The 22622-nt window shown below is 39.7% G+C and overlaps 1 protein-coding gene across 1 annotated transcript; it reads left to right on the top strand.

Moving 5' to 3' along the window:
• The first annotated feature begins 1811 nt into the window (after positions 1 to 1811).
• Positions 1812 to 22553, top strand: cdh15 (cadherin 15, type 1, M-cadherin (myotubule)). The gene is made up of 14 exons (XM_024802497.2): positions 1812 to 2048; positions 10678 to 10845; positions 12051 to 12206; positions 12747 to 12891; positions 13114 to 13295; positions 13370 to 13498; positions 13609 to 13791; positions 18242 to 18486; positions 18587 to 18723; positions 18846 to 19076; positions 19175 to 19414; positions 19793 to 19941; positions 20091 to 20285; positions 21687 to 22553. The coding sequence occupies exons 1-14, from the start codon at positions 1998 to 2000 to the stop codon at positions 21885 to 21887; spliced, it is 2412 nt and encodes an 803-aa protein (XP_024658265.2). The 5' UTR covers positions 1812 to 1997; the 3' UTR covers positions 21888 to 22553.
• The last annotated feature ends 69 nt before the right edge of the window (positions 22554 to 22622 follow it).

The following is a 22622-nucleotide window of genomic DNA, read 5'->3' as shown; positions in this document are numbered from 1 at the left end:
GTGATCCTTGCTTGCTGGCATGAGACATGTGATGCTGTAGCACCAGTTTAGAGTTTGAAGCCCGACAAACTGCGAAAGTATTTCATTTTATCCACAATCGAAACCTCTTCAGCTGAAGAAGTTCCACAAAAAACGCTGCACATATCAGACGCGATCTTTGTACTGAACCGCAAAGCAGCGAATTGTCTTCAGTTTTAAACAGCTCATCTTCTAACATAAATAGTTATAAATGTTTATGAATGCAACATTTGTGCGTGTGTGTTTATTATTGCCAAAACCTGGCTCTGGAAAGCAATATATAAATTGCTCAATCTGCCCTGTGAGATACTTTTTTGAAAAATGAGCCAAGCTTTTAAGCGTTATGTGATATTTTTAAGCGTTAGTGGGTGGACAAGATTAATGGGTATATCAGAGGGACAACTCAGGTAGAGCAATTAGGGGATGAAGTTAGAGGCAAGGCTGAGATGGTTTTGACATGTACAGAGGAGGGATGGTGGATATATCGGACAGCTGCCAGGCAGAAGGAAAAGAGGAAGACAGGAAGTGAAGGAGGACATGCAGAGTTTGTTTTTTGACGTATTTGTAAGTGGAGCAATACTGGTGTTGAAACAATATTTGAGTCGGAGCTGTTGAGCAGTTGAGAGCCTGAAATCTTTACGGCATCATCATCCATGTAATGCCTCCTCATGAGCTCATTAAGGTGCGGTCTGCCCGCACGCAGCGCTGGTGCTGTCATAGCTCCGCAGTGTCCATCACAGTTTTTCCAGATGCTATATCACTGCACACATATGACAACACTTTTTACATTCTGAAGAAATCTTCCACTAAAGTCATCTTTTCACTTGCCCTTTATAGCGGTTTTATTTTACACTGTGGGCCACATCCGGCCCACTTTGACCTGAAGTGTGCAAGACTAATGAAACTCCTCTATCCTGTCAGTGTAAAGAAGCTTAAGGTCTCATTTAATCCCTGAAATATCTGAGCATAAGAAAAAGGAGTGCACTTTTAACAGTGTGCCTCGGTTATTTTAATTATAAAATTGTTTTTTTAATAGATTTATTTATTTGTTTGTTTGTTTTTTACTGTGGAGACATTTCTATGGTAGTTCATGGAAAAACATTTGCCATTTAATTGTTTATCTATTGCTTAATTACACTGGTGTTGCGTGAATGGCAGTGGAGGAGGTCTTCATCAGTAGGAAAAGCTATAGTTAAAAATCTCAGCCCTCCTTCACGTTTTCCAAAACCTTCCAGTGGGCCAGATTGGAGTCTTTGGCATGCTGATTCTGGCCCCCGAGCCTTATGTTTGACACCCTTGCTTTATAAAATTGAGGTGTGGATTTGCAGGTATTACATTAGATTGATTAACTGGAAATGGTTCAACTTTCTCTCTCCTATAGACTCACTCTTTTCCAAGCTGTAATCACTAAAAAGACTTTTAGAGGAGAAATCAGCTTAAAAAGAATCAACATAGCGATTAGTTCTGCAGTTTAATGCAACAGAACTAATAATGCATTTTTAATTGTTTTACATCCCGTCTGGTCTTTCTTTCATTCACTTCTTTTGCTTGGTGTCTCTGAAGTGTTTAAAACTCATTCACTGGTGAAGACACAGTGTCTGTCTGCACCGCTAACAGCTGCCCTGGCTCTCTCTCCCTCTCCCCCTCTCTCTCTCACTGGACTTGTGAGTGACAGCACATGTGCTGGGATACATGGGAGGCCTGCTTCTGAAATTCTAACTCCATGACTGTGAGACATACCCCAGCTATGGACAGGGTGGAGCTGTGAGAGACAGATGCTGTGAGAGGAAAAGGGGGAGAGAGAGACAGTCTGAGAGCGGTTGGAGAGAAGGGAAGAGAGGGACGGGTTTCAGGGTTGGAAAGTCAGGCCTGTTTTGTTCAGGGGAGCCGCTCAGCAGCCCGGTTCTTTGTGTGGACCCTCAGATTTTTCAGTCATCAGAGATCTGTCTGTGCTGAGTTTCTGAGTGTAGGAATTGAGGATGGCGGTCCGGATGTTGATGGTGTGCGCGCTCGCTACGTTGGTTTGTCGGGTAAGAAAAAATCTTTGTCTCCTCATACCACCTGTTGACTGAGATGAACAAACTTTCATGATTTATTGGAGCTTTAGGCTACGTGTGTGTGTGTGTGTGTGTGCGTGCGTGCGTGCGTGCGTGCGTGCGTGTGTGTGTGTGTGTGTGTGTGTGTGTGTAGTTGATTAAAAAGGCAGCCAGTTTTTAAAACATCCAAACTGGTCGCACTGACTTATAGCAGTTTTGTAGCAGATGCTGAGAGGTGAATATTAAACTCAGTGCACAGGTGCCTGAGCTATTGGAGGGAGTACATGTGCTCCACTTTCTGCATGCTATAAAAATATCAGCGAGAAGTAACTGAACGCATGTATCAGACTGGCTGTGACCATGTGAATCTGTACGGATCTACACTGGGCCAGCTTCCAAGAACCTCTCTGCTTCCTGCTCGTGCTCTTGTTTAGAGGACGACCTTTAGCTGCTCTGCTCTTTAAATATACAGTTTATGTTTTTACCTGAAACGTGTCCTTGGCCAAGCAGTAACTCATTTTCATCAATAGACGCACCATTCACCGGCTCTGCAATCAGAGATCGGGCCTGACATAAACATTACATCCAAGTCTGAGGAGGATGACGGAGTGTTTTGAGGAACAGGAGACTCCAGATGTGTACAGAGGGCTCATGGCATCATTAGTAGCCCCTGTCAGCAGACACCATTATGAAATCTATAATGGAGGACAATGTAAACTGACTTATTGCCCACAGCCCTTCCAACCACCATCAGTCCTCTTCTCTGTTTGGAGTAGTAATGCAGCCCAGGTTTCGTGAGGGAAGTCTTGCCATGATGTTTTATAATTCACTATAAATGTGGCTGATCCTATAAAGCTATCAAAATGAACGGTTCGCATGTTTTCCGCCGGTTTCTCTGATCTGCTGCTCGGATCATTTGGGTATTCGGTAACTAATAATAATGAGATAATATACATTGTCTCTTTTGGTCACGCGTGTGATAAATCACTGACACCGGCTACAGAGGAAGCTATTTTGTCACAGGACATCAGTAACCATTTTATTTATAACTCTTCATATGCACATAAATAATCCTGTAAATGATTTGAAAGCTCAGTAAACACTGAAGTGACCTTTACAGTTCAGGATCCCAGTCCTCAGGTCTGATATCAGACAGCTGCTTAGGCTCTGAGTGTAGAGGGTGATAGGGGATCACATTGCTCCTTCAAACGCTGGAGGTGTTACAAGTCCCAGAGTGAGAGTAAAACATCCATATAATACAATATAACCTAAAAAAAAAAAGCAATCATTTATGGCTCTTCTGAAAACTGTCTATTAGCACACATGGAGCAGCAGATTTATGGTAGGTACAGTGGTCGGTGTCCAATGCTAAAATCATTCTTTCATGGTCTTCAGCTTATCCTTACCATGGTCACGGGGGGGCTGGAGCCTGTCCTATCTACCATAGCCCAGAGGCAGGGTACACCCTGGACTGGTTGCCAGTATGACGCAGGGCTAACACAGAGACACATTCGCACCAATGGCCAATTTAGAATGACCAGTAGCCCTAACCTCATGACTTTGGACTGTACTGTGTGAGTGAGTGAATTCGACTTTTGGTAGAATTTCCTTTGAGTTAAGTAGAAAGGTGCTATATAAGTATTGGTCCAATTACAACGTAAGCAATTGTTGTTCACATATGAGAACTTCCCAAATACCTGTTGCCTTATTTCGGATTTGATATATGTTGTGGTTTGCCATGCAGCTTCCAACGCTGGACCAAAGCCTTCATACGTGTCACAATCTCCTCATGTCACCAATCCAGTTCAGTAAAACGTTTAAGAAGATTGCAGATACAGATTTCTGTTCTGGCTGCCGCTTCCTGTGTAGACCTCTACACCAGCCCAGCATCCACTTCAATACTCTAGGGAGTTGTTTCCTCATCAATCCCTAATTTGTATTTGTATCATACTTTTGGGGAGCGATGAGCTTGGAGTCTAGAAACTCTAAGTATATTATTCTTCTGCACTGCTGTAATGACTGATTTTTGATTGAGATTGGTTTAAATGCCCAAACACAATAGAAATGTACCGCATGAACCCTTCAACCAAAGCAAACAAGATGAAACTGATGCAAAGCCCATGTGTGGAGTAAACCGTTCCATAAACCAATCAGAAGAGAAGTACGTAAACAAATCAAACTGATTACTCTTTAGCTGCGTTCTCCCTGAGTATGTCTGCCTGTCTGTGCATAAAACCTATAAAAAGGGCTGTAAAAATGCAAATGTGTAATTGGACACACACTTCTGCCCTTTCCACAAATACCTGCTTCAAAGTTTAGGCAGTTTTCCGGAGACAGCTTGTTTTTAATACAAAATCTTTTAATACAAATCTTACAGCAGCGATTGAGCTGAACAGACATCCATCTTCTAGGATGAATGAGTCAAAGGTGTACAATAAAAGGAAGGAAGGAGGACAAATGCATCTTGTATTCATTATTTTTGCTCATGCCAAACGGTTCTATTTTAGCAACTCACCACGTGTACACAACAGACCGAATTAACACACATAGCATATAAACAACTTACCCCAAATCTTCAATCTGAATGAAAAAGAAATGTGTTCAAAGTAATCCCAGCCAGCGGTCCTAAGACGTTACAGATGGACACGCTGGGCAAATGCACAAACATTTTGGGCATTGTTTCTCTTCTGTGTACACTTCACAAGTGAAAGAAATTTGTCAAGGTCTCTGCTACATAAATAAAATTAATTGAACCATCAGCGGTTGTCAGGCCACTCCAAAGGCTTTCACTAGTGTCACCTGATAGCTTTCAGTTGTGTTTTAATTTTTCAGTAAGCTGTTTGAACTCGAGTGTTGGTGCCTGCTTTGGGTACGCTGTGGCGAAGAGAGGGCAACAGCCACAGCTGTTCCCAGATGCATATGTGATGCCATTTGTCCCGCTCTGTAATCCCCCCTTGCGGAAAGAGGAGTGCGTCGCATCTGGACCATGAAATCGGGTACAAATCAAGAGTGTGGAGCGGCTGGCCAGCTGGCGCTGAGGTCTCACTCATCGGAAACAATCAGTCAGAGGGTCTGAATCACAGGTCCTGCTGGGTGTGGATACCTGCAGGCTGTTTGCGCTAGCTAGAGTTTCAGAAAGAGCAAAGGGTACAAAATACAACTTCAATTTCATAAAAAAAAGATTCAGCTAAGCAGTAAAGTCAATTTCCTTTTCTTTGTGTTGCCTCTTTCTTACAGACTGAGACGTGGAAAGCCGTGTGGTGACAGTTGGTAATTTAGAGGTCATACATATACTCACGCACCCTCAAGAATAACTCAGCAGCAGTGCTATGATGGGTTTCTACCATGGACCATTTGTATCCCTGGTGAAATCGTAAATTAACACATACAGAGATGTTAAAAGGACATCCAAATGACTTGGACGCATGCAGCATTTCTTGAAAACTGCTGAGTAGTTTGTTAAATACTGTCATAACTTCTTTTTCATGAGAATTATTACTTTGAGTTTCCTTGTTTTGATGTTCCTGAATTTAGTGGCTGTTATATTGTGAATAATTCAAGCCCAAGACTTTTATCTTGCATAATGTTTTTTTATTCCTGGAAACTTTAAATTTCCACTAAGTAGGTTTTAATCACATATTTCCCAACAGTATAAGCTTACAGTGATGCTTCCACCTCCAATGAGTCTAAGAGGTCTTGAGGATGAATAGACTGTTTTTGTTGTTTTATATATTCCAGTTAATAGGATTTGTACAATGCATTTTCTTTACTAAAGGCCTCAAGGTGCTTTATATTAAAGGTAAAGACTGTGATCACGCAACCCCCTATGAGCAAGGATTGGCAACAGTGGGAAGGAAAAACTCCCTTTTAACAGGAATAACCTCCTGCAGAACCAGGCTCAGGGAGGGGCAGCCATCTGCCATGATTTTTTGGGGATGAGAGGAGGATCACGGGACAAAGACATGCTGTGGTCGAGCCTGAGATTATTAATAACTAATGATTAAATGCAGAGTGGTTCCTAGCAGCCTGGACCTGATGCAGCATAACTCAGGGAGGATTCTTGGTCATCTGATCGAGCCTTAACTATAAGCTTTATCAGAGTGGAAAGTTTTAAGTCTAATCTTAAAAGTAGAGAGGGTGTCTGTTTCCTGAATCTCCTGAATCCAACCTGGGAGCTGGGTCCACGGCTGAAAGCGCTGCCTCCTATTCTACTTTTATCTTAGGAACCACAAGTAAGCCTGCAGTCTGAGTGTGAAGTTTAGTATTTAGTATTTATTTATTTATTGTCATTGTCAAGAACAATGAAATTGCGTTTGGGGCTTCCATACAACCCAAAAAAAAGAAGAAAATAATAAATACCCCTTAAAACCCAAGTGTACATATTTAACCCAGTGTGACTCCAATGCAATAAGACAATCCTAGTTCTGTGTGGATGATTGTAAAGTGGCCAGTACAATAATTGTACTGGCCACTTTAATATAACCCAACACTTCACAGATCACGTTGTTTAATTTTATTATTTAGTAACTCCATGCTTATTTTTGCCCCTAACAAATCTACTTTTAGCTGAATTTTACAGCCTTGCATTGCATTCCTAAAGCTCAGACATCTGTTCTAAGGGGGAGGCACACTTGTTGTGCCACCATAAATAGGGTATATATGCCCATGTCAGGCAATCATGACTTAGCAAAGAGTGGAGCTGTGGGATCAGTACTGCTGGTGGCTGAGCGGTCGAGAGTCTGTGCTTGAGGTCCGGTAACAAAAGTGACCTGAGGGACACCTGTGTGACCTCTAGCCTGCAGCCGGGACTCCCTGGTATGCTGCAGCCATGGCTTCTCAAACACTCAGTGTTTTCTTGAGCTATTTGTGCGACTGTTACACAAATGCATGCAGAAAGAAGATACTCAGGCTGATAGAGATTTGGTGCAAGGATAAACAGAGGTGCTGACTTCACTACAGACATGGTGAATTGTCAGGGACAAGACTTCATCAATATAATGTCATTTTAAATACTACAAAGCCTTACTTTTGCTTTTAATCTCTCCCTGTTATCCTTCACTATTTTACACCTTGTAACTTGTGTCTCTACTTTACAGAATATTTCAGATGACTCCCATATTGTGTGAAAAAACATTGTTTTGCAACCTGTGGCATACATTTCCATTGCCTTTTTTGTAACAGTGGTTCATGTCCAACAAATAATGCATTTGTAACAGTAACAGTACTTGGAAGGTGGACAGCTCAGAGGGCTCTGTGACGGAATGTCTCAGATTGAGTGCATTTGCAGGGTTGACAATAGTGGCAGTAGTTTTACAGTAATCGCCTCATGATGAATTGCTGGTATGCATGCCTGACATTGTGTTTGGATGGAACAGATATGTGTCTGCGTATCTTTTCTTTTAATACTAAGTAAGTATTAAAGTAATTTAAGAAAGTTCGTTTTTACTGCAAATTACATCACTTAGAAAACATTATGTGCAACAGAAAACCTAATAGATTTTCCCCCAGTGGAACTTACCACATGCAACATAACACATATCCATCTCTTGCTTCACAGTATTTCAGTACTCTTCACAGTGTGATGGTATGCTTTTTTCTCCGAAGCCGGCATCAGTGAGTTAGAGTCAAACTTTCTCGAACCTGTTAAAGACTCCTTCGAGTGCTTAATGGTTCTTGCTGTGAAGGCACGTCGTCCCCAAACGAGGCGTCCGTGGTCCTGTGAGGGTCCGAGGTGAAAGGCCAAACTGTAAAAGTATCTGGGAAAAGCCTCTAAAAACAGTTAATCTGTGTGTGGTGTCGTCGCTCAGCCTGTCAGGAGAGGCACTCGCCGGTCTAATTGGTAACACGACACTTTGGTGCTGCCGCATTTCGGTCTGGTAAAAGCATTTTAACAGTGCTGATGGAGACACTGTCTTCCAAAACACAGCCTCATCTTAAGTTGAAGCAATGGGACAAGTCAGTGATTCAGAGTGTTTAAAAAGAGAAACAAAGAAAGAAAAAGTTAAATGTCGATTTGTTATCAGGGGTTCATGTTTGAAAACCTCTTGTTGCTGATGTTGTGATGGTGTTTTCTTCACCATGGAAATAACCCCATCATCATCCACTTTAACTGTCTTCTCTGATTTGTCCGGCGTTTTTGTGTTGCTGAGCTTCTGAGTGCATTCATTTTTTTAAAAGAATGAATCAGTCGCTTTTTCTATAGATTTGTTTTTGGGGTTTTTTTGTTGTTGTTGGGGGTTTTTTTTTTAGCCTATGACATGCGTTACTTACACATCTCATCTATGGGCCTCATATTTAAAAATTTCAAGCCTCTGATAGAGAAATGGAAGATACGGTATTAAAATGGCTGTAAGTCCTACTCATTTACATCATGGGCCACCTACAGCCAACTTAGATCTTCAGTGGGTCGGCCCACTGACACGCCCCTTTCTGTCAGTCAAGAAGCTTAACTAACATACTAACTGTACTTCTAATACTATAGGTATTTAAGTAACTAAAAAGTTTACCTTAATTACTTTGGTTTAGTGTAAAAGGCCATGGAGAAGATTTTTATCAGCTGGAAAAGTTGTAAAACTTGTTAAAAGTACAGTTAAAAGTCCTCCTTCACATTTTCCACTACTATCCAGCAGGCCAGATTGGAGTCTTTGGCAGGACAATTTTGGCCCTTAGGCCTTATCTTTGATAACCCTCTCCTACACAGTTACTAAGTTCATTCATCTGGTCAAGGCTTTTCTTTGTGCCGTTTGCATGCTCTTCCTGAGAGTGCATTCTCTTCAGTTTTTGCATTTAAGCGGAAGAAAGTGGATGGTTGATGAATAAATTTAAACCCCTTGAATCAAAGCTGGAAGTCTCCACTTCAATCACATATTTCTTGCTTTATTTAAAATATACTGGGTTTGCACGCAGACCACCACCATAGTGGAGTGTTAGAGAAAAGTAAGCAGGTTCCTGACAGAGGAAAAGCTACAAAAATCGTTTCTTTGTCCAACAAACCTGTTTTCAGTCTTTTAAATAAAGCAGACGAGATGAGCTCTGCAAAGTTTTTCAGTTGCATGAACTTGCATTGTTACTGACTTCACTGCAGCTGGCCGTGTGTGCATTCTTAAATGTGACCAATTCAGACAAAATTAGAAAGTTCTGTATTTGGAGAGGAGGGGAGCAACTGTGATGCAGCTGTTGTTGATTTTAAGATTAACCAACAATGCAGTATGTGTGCTATGCCTGTAGAAGTTTGTGAGTTCATATATCGGAAGTCTTTAGTATGAAAGGAGATAACTATCAAAGCGATTTGGTGTGGGTGACACGCACTGCTGGAATCTGAATGTAAACATCTTTGCCAGTGTGTAGATGTTGATGGCTACAAAAAGTTAAATAGGTATCCAGGCGTTGGGAATATAGAACGGTCTAAGATTAGCCTGCCCTCTGACTCGACCTGCAGATGCCAGCAGTGGCTGCCATTCCTCCATTCACTGTCCCAGCAGCATACCAGAGGATCAGTATAGCAGATCACTCACCCTAGAGACAGGATGGGCTCACAGCCCGTTTAAAAAATATTCACAATTTTCTTTATCCATTACTCAGCATATTTACGCACCCTATAAAACTTTCATGAAATAGGTTAACAATTAATAGTTAGACATGTACTGCATGTGTGTAAATGCAAAGAGAGATATATGAGAAAGCCTTTTGCATAGCTGATAGATCTGCCTTTATTTCTGGTCTTGTGGGTCGAGCCTCTGAGCTCTTAAACATATGAGGAGTAATCCTGAGAACAGTCAAATCCCAAAGAGAAGCAGGAAGCAACTTACGGAAATGTGTAAATAAGCTTATGCGGGGGTGGGTGTTTGGTCTCTGCACATGCATGTATGTCAGTCTCTATGTGTGTGCATATATGAGTGGGGGGGAAATCATGTATATGAGCGTGTCTGTGGAATTCCTACAGCCGAACAGATCCGTAAGGTGACCCCAAACTCCCAGTCAGGTGCAGAGCTGAGCATAAAGGGGAATTTGTGAGTGTGAGCAGGAATGCGGGTGGGAAAGCACAGGATCTAAATCCATAGTCGACAGCTGTTGTGTGAGTGGGCTGCTCGCATGTAATGTGTGTGTGGGTGTTTTGGGGCGTACACAATCAGGACGAGCAATGTGCTGAAGGAGAGCCTGTGAAATGAGCAGGACTGTTTTTGTTTCCTCGTCCTGAGATGAATTTGCACCCAGATCAAAGGATGATGACATGTTAGTGGGTGTAACCTGAATCTGCGGCCCTGCTCCCCTTCAGCCCCCAGACAATCCCACAAACTCCACATCACAGATGGCCTCGGCTCTACGCTGCCATTCCATCAGGCCACAGGGAGCGTTAGAGCTCTGAGGAAGACTCTCAACATTGATTTAAACAGCTGCAAATGTAATGATATAATGTGTGTATTCCATGAAGGTGACTTACATGTGATCTGACTGCTGCACATTATAACTCCATTACAGCTCAGTAGTAGGAAGCAGTGTGTGTGTGTGTGTGTGTGTGTGTGTGTGTGTGTGTGTGTGTGTGTGTGTGTGTGTGTGTGTGTGGTTAATGTCTAACTTCATTTTCCAGTGAGTTTCATGCTGTAATTTTTTTTCCCTCCTCCAGGTGTGGAGCTCTGCAGAACCTCACCATAGTGAGAAAGAGTTGCATCCTCAGGTCCTTCACCCATGGAGAAGTAGAGGCAAAGGGCTGATCAGAGTAAAGAGGGACTGGATCATTCCTCCAATCAGAGTGTCAGAGAATAGCAAGCAGATTCCTGAAGACCTTGTCCAGGTAAATGCCAAATTAAAACTTTTCACATCGATTCATCACTGCATTCGTCTTCTTCTTTTTCTTCTTCATCTTCTCTCATGGGTCGCCAGGTCTGTGGTTTTCATGCAAAATCAAGCACCGGACCGCTTTTCAGGTCTTTGTTACAGGCCTATTTGGCATGGTCATTAATAAATATAAATCCATATTCCATATAAAAAAATCTATTTTTACTAATTATACACTGAATATAAAACATCCAGGTAGTAACCATGGTGGCATCACGCATTGGGTGGTAAAGTCCAGTTCAATAAGGAGAGAGCATTTGAAGAACTGAACATGATTTGTGATTTATTGAAATATAAAGTCTGAGTAATAAACTTTTTGATGATCAGAAGTGAACATAGCAAAGCAGTGCCGTGTTAGGAAGTAGACCAGAACCCTCCAGAGTCCAGACACTGGTGTTAGCAGAGGCGAAGCAGGTGGAGATTTGAACGAGAATCTCTATCTGGCACGGAAGCGGTGGATTGGGGGAGGATGGGGGTTGCACGGATGAGAGTGAGGTTTAAAGCACATGGGACTGAGGCTGACTGGCTTGCAAAAGGCAGACAAGAAAATGATTGGGCCAGGGTGATGACAACACCGTGGGAAAAGCAGGGGGGGAGTAAAAAAGAGACTAGGAGCCCCCACCACATCCAGCAATGCAATGCAGATGAGGGAATACAGAGCTTCTTGACTGAATTTATATATAAGCTTCATTCATGAAGACATTTGCTTATTGTTTTGAAACCAGGCATAATGACATCTGAGAAACTGAGGGGCACTGCACACTCATAGGCTTTGTACAGATTTCCCAACAAGGTGCTAACTTTTGCAGGTGCAGTAAATAAAGAGTTTGGTGACTTCCTTCTAAAGACTAAGTCCACGCTAATTGTGTTAATTAGTGAGGACTGAATCCTATTAAGTTGATTTCTTTAATATTGAACAACACTGACTGTAAATTTCATTCAAACATATTACACACAACATAGAGCCGTTGTTGCAGACTTCCCATGACCTAAATGTACAAATCATACCTTACACTGAGAAATAGCCATTTTATAGAAAAATTATTACATAAAAAAAATACAAACATGTTGTATTGATTAGTCTCACAGCCCTAATTGTCCACAAAGTGACTCATTTGAAGTTTTTGATGATCATCAGCTTTCTCTAATCTTTCTGTCCAGATCAAATCTGACAAAATCTTCACCGGTGAGGTAATCTACAAGTTAGAGGGACAGGGGGTTGACCAGGAGCCCAAGAACCTGTTTGAGATTGATGACAAGACAGGGGTGATCAGGAGCAAGCAGCCACTGGACAGAGAGAAGTACAGCAACTTCACGGTAAGACTGCGTTTATGGGAGTTAAGTTTTAAAGCACAGGTCGCCAGAAGTGCTAACTTACACAAGCTACAACGTGCTGTTTAAGAGCTCCCGTGTGTTCCAGAGCATGTTTCTGCCTTAAAGCAGACAGGAAAAAGCAAAACAAAGCAAAGCCAGAGGTCAGCTTTCCAGGGATCTTTATGAGCATCTCGGGAAGGACTTCTGAATGTTTGAGATCATATGACTTGTGATGTAACCCTGACCCAAACATCCTGCTCTTTTCTTTCTGCCAACACATGTTGTGTTCAGATAATGTAAAAGTCTAAAGACACCTTGAGGGGATTGCTGGATATGGAAGATTGTTTCTGCCACTGGAAAAAAAACCAACCATGTATAAGTCAAAATTTAAAACTTCTGAGAAAATAAGTTCAATTCAAGTTCAATTTTCAACTTAGCTCTGCCGATCATGCTTCCATAGTTGGATGTTTGTGGCAAGCACAGTGATATTTGATTCTAACACATTTTCTGTTGTATTTGTATTGTGTGTGTGTGTGTGTGTAGCTTAAAGCCTTCGCGTTGTCCCCCAGTGGAGAGCGACTGGAGAATCCGACCACCATAGAGATATTAGTGCTGGATCAGAATGACAATAGACCTGTCTTCCCTCACAGCCCGTTTGTGGGCACTGTCTCTGAGTTCTCAGTCCCAGGTACACACATATATGACCCATTTAGATAATAACAAGCAAACTATTTTTTTCACCTAATAGTCCATTTTAAAGGCACGGCGTTTTGTAACGTTGGACATTTTCTCAATGAAGTCCTGCAGTCTCAGCACCAACGCCACACATCCGTGATCCACTCTGATGGATCTTTTGAGGGACTTTATGAGATCTGTCCCGCTGACCTGAGCTCTCAATCATTCACGACAGGCACATCGGTAATGACAGTGACAGCCACAGATGTAGACGACCCAATGACAGAAAACGCTGTTCTGAGCTACTCCATCATTGACCAGGAGAGCATTCCTCCCAACGCCATTACCAAGATCATGTTTGGCATCAACAACAAGACAGGTGCCATCTACACAAGAGATGTAGGCCTGGACAGAGAGGTAAACAGGAGGAGGGCTTTTGCAGAGCATCATAATGCTTTTATTTCACTAACGTGCTGTATTGCGTCCCGTAGGTGGTGAAAGAATTCAGGTTAAAACTACAGGTGGCTGATATGGGGGGCATGGGACTAACAAGTGAAGGTGTGGCAATCATACATGTTTCTGACATCAACAACCACGCACCGCAGTTCAGCCCTGACTCAGTAAGTCTCAGAAGTCTCAGGAAAATACTTTCCGTAATTTTAGGATCTAACCTGTCACTTCAATTTGTTATCACGATCGGTGATTTCTTTTCTGTTTGTGGCGCGTGTAGTACAACATGACAGCGGTGGAGAACAGGAACGACTACGAGCTCGGACGAGTGAATGTGACAGACAGAGACGATACTGGAACGAAAAACTGGAAGGCCAGATACTTCATTTCAAATGACTACAGAGGAAACTTTGCTGTCCATACTGATCCCATCACCAACCAGGGGGTCCTCACAGTGGTGAAGGTAAAGCCGGGGAGGGGGAGGGAATGTTTCCAAAGCATTCACAGAAACAGGGACAACAATGTGGTTCTTTATTAAATATTGAACATTATTAAACAGGTAAAAGTTGGGGACTTACATAAATTTGATAATTTAATCATTAATAATTTATACAGCAATAGCTGTAATAGAATAGAAAAATAGCAATAATAGAAAAAAATGACATGACAAGACAAGAAGATCTTTCTGGTGTCCAGGATTGTTGTAAATCGCATGCTTTTTTTTTTCCAAACTTTATTGAAATTATAAAGCGAACAGTCAGTCATTCCAGTTCAGTTTGTACAGTAGACATACAAGGCAAATAAGAGTAACAATATACAGTACAATGAAATAAGAAGGATAAATAAATAAAGGATAAAAAAAGAAAAGAAAAAAAAAAGGGGGGGGGGGGGATGTGACAGACTTCATAACAACTTTGTACTTGAAAGTTGTGACAGCTCATTCGTTAAACATTTCTGAATGAATTTCAATCAATGATAAACCTTTTTTATTGGAAGTTAATTTAAGAGAGTTTAAGTAATATTCAATTTCAATCAAAACCAAATTAAATGATGGGGTTGAGTCTTGAAATTGACATTTATGTATATGGAATTTCCCTAATAAGATATAAAGATTGACAATGGCACATTTTTTTTCCCTTTAGTTTCAAAATAAGTGATAATGTTCTTCCCTTCAATTTTGATTTCGTATGTTGTCTTGCACAGTATATAATTTTCAAGCTCTCTCCAAAATGTAGCACTATATGAACAGCCATAAAACAAATGAGTAACACTTTCAAGTTCAGTTTTACAAAAGGTACATTTTCTATCAATGTCACAGAATCTTGAAACATACGTGTTGGATGAATATATGTTATGTAATATTTTCAAATGTAATTCTCTAACTTTGTTTGTAATACAAAATCTAAAAGGAACAAGCCACGCTTTATCCCAGTTGATATTATCAAAACTAGCATTCCAAAAAAACTTCCCTCTTGGAGTTATTTTCTTCGCATTACACAAACATTCTCTAATATGTTTATTGGTGCATTTCTTGCTTAAGAAATCAATACCATTTATATAAAGACTGTTAACGGATGCATGTGGTGTGTTCTGTTTTTTGTAGCTTTTCATCAACTCAGTCAGTCCGCTGGGAACGGACTTTATTACAGAGCTAAAATCTTTAAATTTGATAGGGAATGTTTTTTCTGTAATAAAGTCATTGTAACTAAGTAGCTGGCCTTCAGAGTCAAATAAGTCTTTTAAATATATTATATTTTTATCAATCCAATTCTGCAAATATAGTGATTTGTTCCTCTTAGTAATACATTCATTATTCCAGATAATAGATCTATGTGGAGAAAAGTTATGTGAATAACATAATTTCCAAGCCAACAATGCCTGTTGATAAAATGCAGACATTTTAACTGGTAACTTTGATATACTGTAATTACAAGACAATAGGAAGTGTAAACCTCCAACATTTCTAAAAATGTTATGTGGAATGAAATGCCATAATGATCCAGGAGATTTTAAGCATTCTTTTACCCATTTCACCTTAAATGTATAGTTCAGATCCATGAAGTCCAGAAGGTCAAAACCACCTTTATCTTTAGGTCCACAAAGCAACGATTGTTTTAGATGATGGTGCTTATTCTTCCATACAAAGTTAACAAATAAGTTATTAACATTTTTACATGTGGAATCATACACATTAAGGGAAAGGGCTGGATACACAAATCTGGAAACACCTTCAGCTTAAGTCAAAAGGATTCTACCAAAAATTGATAGGTCTCTCTGGAGCCATCAGTTCAGTATAGTTTTAGTTTTTTCCATCCTGGGAGAAAAGTTGAGTTGTTGACGCTCTGTGTCATTCTTACAGACATGAATACCAAGGTATCTAACACAGTTTTTGACAGGAATGTTGTATAAGGATTTGACATTTGATTGGTACAAACTTAAAATTTCACATTTAGATTTATTTAGTTTTAAACCAGAGGCAATTGAGAAATCATTTATTAATGAAATAGCATTTTCAATCTGATCTTTGTTTTTTAAGAATAAAACGGTGTCGTCTGCTAGTTGGGTCACTCTGATTTCTTTACCAAAAATAGATAAACCTTTAATGACTGGGATATTTAAAATGTGTAATGAAAGTGGTTCAGCCGCAATCAAAAATAAAAAGAGTGAAATTGGGCAACCCTGGTGAACAGATCTCATGACTGGAAATCTTTTAGTAGTATTTGGATATAGTATAACACAACTGTCAATATTTTTATAAAACATTTCGATAGTTGACACAAAGTTTGGACCAAAACCAAAGGTTTTGAGTGCTTTAAATAAGAAATAATGTTCTACCGTATCGAAAGCTTTATAAAAATCAAGAAACACAATAAGGGAATCATCATCTATATTGTCAGAGTAGTCTAATAGGTCAAAAATAAGCCTTATGTTTGAACTGATATGGCGGTTGGTCATAAATCCGGTTTGCGTTTCAGTTTTGATCTTATCAAGATTTTTCTTTAATTTTTTGGCATAGACCAATGAGATAATCTTATAATCTATGTTCAAAAGAGTGATAGGTCTCCAATTTTCTATAACAAGAAGATCTTTATCAGGTTTAGGAATTAAAGTTATAATACCCTGTTTCATGCTTGTGGACATTTCTTTTCCATCAAGGCATTCCTTAAATAATTCTAATAAAGGATCAACAATGATATCCCAGAACTGTAAATAAAATTCCACTGACAAACCATCATTACCTGGAAATTTGCCCTTTTTCATTGATCGAATTGCCTTGAATTGAAATTTCTGATTTTATTTCTGAGATAGTTGGTGCAAAATTTTTAACTGACTCGATAAATCTATCACAATCATTGATATTACAATTTGATTTGTATATATATTTGTAGAATGAACCAACATGTTTTGAGATATCTAAATAATTAGTGGTTATGCTATTATCAATCTTAAGAGCAGATATATTGTTTCTTCTTTGGTTTCGTTTCTCAAGAGCAAAAAAGTAACTAGAATTTCTTTCACCTAGTTCTAGCCATTTTGCTTTGGACCTTATAAAAGCCCCTTTAGCCATGTTAATATATGCATTATCTATTTATTCCTTTAGTCTTTTCAATTTAATTTCTTCATCATCTGATAGAGCATCTTTCTTCATTAATATGTTTAATTCATTCATAATACTGATTTCTTTAGTGTCATGTCTTTTTTTAATTTCTTTGCTTCGCCTTATTGCCGCTTCCGTTACCTTGAATTTGAAAAATTCCCATTTTAGTGTGTGATTCATATTGGTATCCCCGAATATCTGATCTGCCGTTTTTTCCACTATACTACAAAATGTATCATCATTCAATAAATTATTATTTAGCTTCCAAAAACCACGTCGTTTACTTTGACTTTGTTTATTGCCAACTAAGTGAATTGTGATCAATTTGTGATCAGTTAATGGAGCAAAATCATGAGAAGATTCTGAAACAAAATGTAAACATGGAGAAGATATTAACCATAAATCAATTCTGGATTGTAGAGATCTATTTGCATTGCTCCAGGTAATGTAAATCGCATGCTCAAAAATACTGACATAAACAACTGACATCACCCTTTAAATCTACATGGCCATTGAGACCGTCATACTCTATCAAACACCACCATCTAGTGGATTGTATTCAAACTACATTGTGCTCAGATCCACTTTAAAGCAGAGATGTAATTTTACATTTAGACTCGATCTGAAGTGGGCCAGAGAAGTCAAACTCTACTCTGTATAAGTGTAAAGACATTTAGGTACACATTTAGTCCCTGAGAAGTCTTAACATGAAGAAAAGAAGAACAGTTTTATCAATAAGCCTCTGTTTTTCTACATGATAAATGTGGGAAATTATGCTAAAAATTCTGATAGTTCATTGCCCAGACAAATGTTCCAGTTGATGGTTTAAAACAGGAACTTTTCCGTCATTTAATTGTTTATCTTTTAGTTTACTTTCCTATGCTGTGAATGGTGATGGAGAGGTCTACAGGGGAAAAAATTGAAAATCTATGCATTCCTCCACATTTTCTGAAGCCTTTCAGTGGGTCAGACTGGAGTGTTGCCAGACTGATTCTGGCCCCCGGGCCTTATGTTGACACCCCTGCTTTAAAGCCTGAATCATGAAATAATTTCCAGAAAATTTAATATATTTGCTGAACCTTCTGACAAATTAAAGGAAAAATTCATATTAATTTTCCACATATGAGTTTTAATTTGAATTTGCTACATTCACGTACATTTGTGTGTGTTTTTCATTTTTCTTAAAAAACATACTTTGTAAATATAGGCCTGTGTTTCCAATCAGATGTTAAATCCTGTTTCAGATTACATGAGATGACTGAATTTGTTGTTTTAGTTCATTTATACTTTAAGTCTCTCCTGTTCTGTATTGCAGCCCCTGGATTATGAAGCGCAGAGCGAATACCGCCTTCTTTTGAGCGTGGAAAATCTTAATCCTCCGAGCAGCAAGGCTTCCAGGCTGACTTTGAGCTCTGCCACAGTTACGGTCATCGTTGTGAATGAGAATGAAGCCCCACGTTTCAGAGAGGAGCCCATACAGATTGAGGTCCTCGAGTCTGTGAAACCTGGCACATTACTGAAAAACAATATTGCCTTTGACCCTGATAATTCTGATCTGAGGTATGATATGGCAGTGAAACAAGAGATGTTTTCCTATTTCCTAAAATAAATAAATAAATATGCGACCACGGGGTAATTTCCTCTGCTGTCTGTATGATAGGTATGAGATTAGCAGAGATCCTGAGAGTTGGCTGGACATCAACAGAGATACAGGAGACATTACAGCAAAGAGGAAGTTTAACATGAGATCTCCACATGTGAAAAACAGTATCTACACTGCTGCTGTGAAGGTTATAGGTCAGCACGTCTACTCATTCTAGACTTTTAGCATAAAAAAAAATCAATGTACATTCAAAGCTGATTCATTTTGTTGTTTTGCTATTGATTTACACATTGTGTATTTATCTTTTCTTGCATAGATGCTGGTGGTGTTTCAGCCACTGCTACAGTGGCGATTACACTCAAAGAGACGAATGACTTCCCTCCTCAGGTTTTCCCCCTGACTGGCTTTGTATGCAGAGGCGGCAGCAGGTCACGTAAAGGTTTGCTTCTGACTGCTGTAGATGAAGACCTTCCTCCGCAAGCTGCACCCTTCCTCTTTCAAATACCTGACGATCTGTCAGCCAACTGGACCATCACTCAAGTAAATGGTAAAGAGCAACAAGAAGCAGAATTAATGGTCGTTCACTTAGGAGCTTGCAAATATTATTTCCTCTCATTTTCTTTTTAAATTTTCTTTTTTTTTTAGATACTCATGCCATGCTTCAGCCGCTTGTAGACCTGGAGTTCAGAGACTATGCTGTCATGGTGCAGGTATCGGACTCCGGCAGCCCAGCTCTGAGTGCTGAGGCTCAGGTCAATGTCACTGTTTGTCTCTGTGACTCCTTCAGAGACTGCAAGTCTGAGGCAGGGGCAATCTTAGGCTCCAGTGTGGGAATCAACTTCATCGCACTCATTATCATTGCGGCGAGCACTGCACTCCTGCTGTGTAAGTAATTTCAGCCTTTCAATTAATGTTTAAAGCAAAAAGATTTAGCAAGATGGATGGGTTATTCGTGCAAAATAATCCATATCCATATTGCTGCTTTAGTGAAAAAGTTTGCCACAATAGGTTAAAACCTGCAATAAGTGACTTGCTTTGCATGCAGTTTAGTGCACACATAATCGCAAAGACTTATGATCCAGCCATGAGAATAACAGGCAAAACATGTATCCAAATCCCAGCATGCATTAACAAAATAAAGCTGCAATAATTAGATTAGTTAACTGACCATTTATGTTTGAAGCAAAATGTAAGAAAAAAAGTAGATACAAAAAACACCGATAATGAATAATCAGATAAACATTAATACATTCATTTTTGCAGTGCTTCTCCTCCTGGCTGTTGCTGTTACTGCCTGTGGAAGACGCCACCACATCAAGAAAGGAACAGGACTGCTCATCGGGGAATCTGAAGACGACATACGTGACAATGTCTTCAACTATGATGAGCAAGGTGGAGGCGAGGAGGATGAGGTAAGGCTAAAACACAGGTTGGGAGACCATGTAAACAGTGGCACGTGTACAGAAGACAGTCTTACTCTTTGTAATGTAATTGAATGTTAATAATATTTCATTGTAACTGATGGTTTGAGTGTGTCTGACTTCTTTCTCTCACAATGCAGAACGCCTTTAATATTGACCTGCTGTGGAATCCCCATGATGCACCCCCCACCCCGGGGTCCTTTTACCCAGGGTCTGGAATTCCTCCTCGAGGGAAGCAGCCCCTTAGAAAGGACGCCCCACATAACCTTCCATCGCCCACCTACCCACGGAGGCCTCCTGCAGATCCTACTGACATCGAGGACTACATTAATGACGTGAGAGGCTCCTACCATTTATTTATTTAACACAATAAATAAAAGAAAAACTTGCTCTTGAAGCAAAAACTCAATCCAAATCTACATAAAATAAAACATGCATCATTAGATTTCAAAACTCTTACTAATGAAGTTACTAACAGGTATTCTAAACGACAACCAAACACAGCACAACTAAATCTGGATTGTGTTTTCTTATGTTTACATGTGTAATCATAAAGGCATGCCCATAGCACAGAAAGACTCATACACTCAAGGGTGAATTTCATGAGTTTTAAAGTAAGTTTCAAGTTTAAAGTAGATGATTATTATCTACTTTATAGTTATGTTTTTTTCTTTGAGAGTGTTCCTGCTTCTCATCTCTGCTTAAGGCTAATGCTTTCCCCCCAAAACCCTTTATTGTCTGACCATTTCTTAATAACATTTAATTTTACACTAATGGATTACACTGGAAAAACAATTTCAGTACAGCAGATATCTGTCTGAAAGTGCTGTAATGAAATTTTAAGTGCTTCCTTCTTTATTGTTTTCTTCACTGTCATGTGCCAACACAATGCAGACGCTGGATATTGCTGCTCATCTGAAAGAGAAAACAACAAATTCGAGAGGTTTGACAGGGTTAGCTAGGACGTCTTACTTTTTTGTCACTAATTGCCAAGGGCTTGCTTATAGGGGGTCGTCTGATTGTTGGGGGTTTTGTCTATTATTGTAGGGTCTTTATCAAACAATATAAAGTGTCTTGAGGTAACTGTCGTACTCAATTGGTGCTATATACATAAAACTGAATTGAAATCTGCAGGCTTTAAAGTGTCTGTAAATAAACCACTACTTAAAAAGCCTTTACTTGGCCTAACTATAGTAGCTGGTTATAAACCAACTAATCTCCAACTATGCTGCTATTTCAAACATTCTTGAAAGCGTAGTTGTAAAACGACTACATGATCATCTGCAGAGGAATGGTTTATTTAAAGAGTTTAAGCCAGGATTTACAGTGCATCACTACTGAAGGTGACAAATGATCTTATGGACTCTGACATTGGCCCCATTTCTGTGCTTGTTTCGTTAGACCTCAGTGCATCATTTTACACTGTTGACACGATCATTTACAGCAGAGATTAGAACACACTGTTGGTATTAAATGAAATGTCCTGCAGTGGTTTGAGCTGTATCCATCTAATAGATTCCAATTTGAGCACGTAAAGGGGAAGTCTTTGTCACACAGGGTTCTGTAATAGCACCAATACTATTTATATTTTACGTTTAGGCACTATTATTAGAAAACACTGCACTTCTATGCAGATGATGCCCAGCTATATACATCTCCCATTTACAGGTTAAACAGCATTCCCATAGCCTTTTTTTATTTAACCTAATCAGCTAAGAAACATTTTCTTTCCTCAGGGCCTGGAAGCTGCTGACCATGATCCAAATGTGCCTCCATACGACACCGCCCTCATATATGACTATGAAGGAGATGGCTCTCTTGCAGGAAGCCTCAGCTCTATTGCTTCGGGTAGCTCTGATGGAGATCAGGATTACGACTACCTTAATGACTGGGGACCACGCTTTAAGAAACTTGCCAACATGTATGACCCGCGTTAGGGTGAACAGTATGCCACAGAAAGGATGCCTGTGTGATTGACAAGCAGTTCAGGACACAGATCATGCCTTTGGAGGTTTGTTTGTTTTTTTCTTTCTGGGCACATTTGAAATGTCCAGAGCAAGATTTAAAGTGTGTCCAGGTAAAACGAATGCTGTAAAAGCACAGGCCTTAGATCTAATGTGCCTCGTGTTTTAGTGGACACACTGACAAAAGGGCTCACTGCTAAGTTTTGTGGTTAGCTCAGGAAAAGAAAGTGAGACAGTGAGAAATTTGAGTTGAAAGGATCAGTCACGAGGAAACGAGGTGTGCATGCTACAGGGCAAAAAATGTGTTAAAATGTGCGTTCATGTCTGGCGTTGTTTGCTCTCATTCTTGGATGGCTCAGTAATGACTCATACAAGCCTGAGATTTTAAATATGTTCTTGTTTTTGTATACATGATTATTTTATAAGACTAATTTTCTTGCATATTAAATTTGCCTTTTTTGGTGACTGATCCTTCATTCCAGCATCTGTTAATCTTTTTGGAAGCCATGTCAACAAACATACTGAACCATAAAATATTCTGTAATTACTCTTTTTGGAAGTGAAGATTTTTTTTACATATATGCATATATGCACGATTCTACCCGTGTCTAATGAATAAACCAGAACCTTTTTACTGTGTTTCCTGTCATTATTATCATCATTATTATTATTATCATTATCATCATCAATACATACCATTAATATTAG

The sequence above is a fragment of the Maylandia zebra genome, linkage group LG1 (genome assembly GCF_041146795.1).
Source record: "Maylandia zebra isolate NMK-2024a linkage group LG1, Mzebra_GT3a, whole genome shotgun sequence".
Lineage (NCBI taxonomy): Eukaryota > Metazoa > Chordata > Actinopteri > Cichliformes > Cichlidae > Maylandia > Maylandia zebra.
The sequence above is the reverse complement of the archived record's forward strand: the minus strand, read 5'-3'. Positions and strand labels throughout refer to the sequence as shown.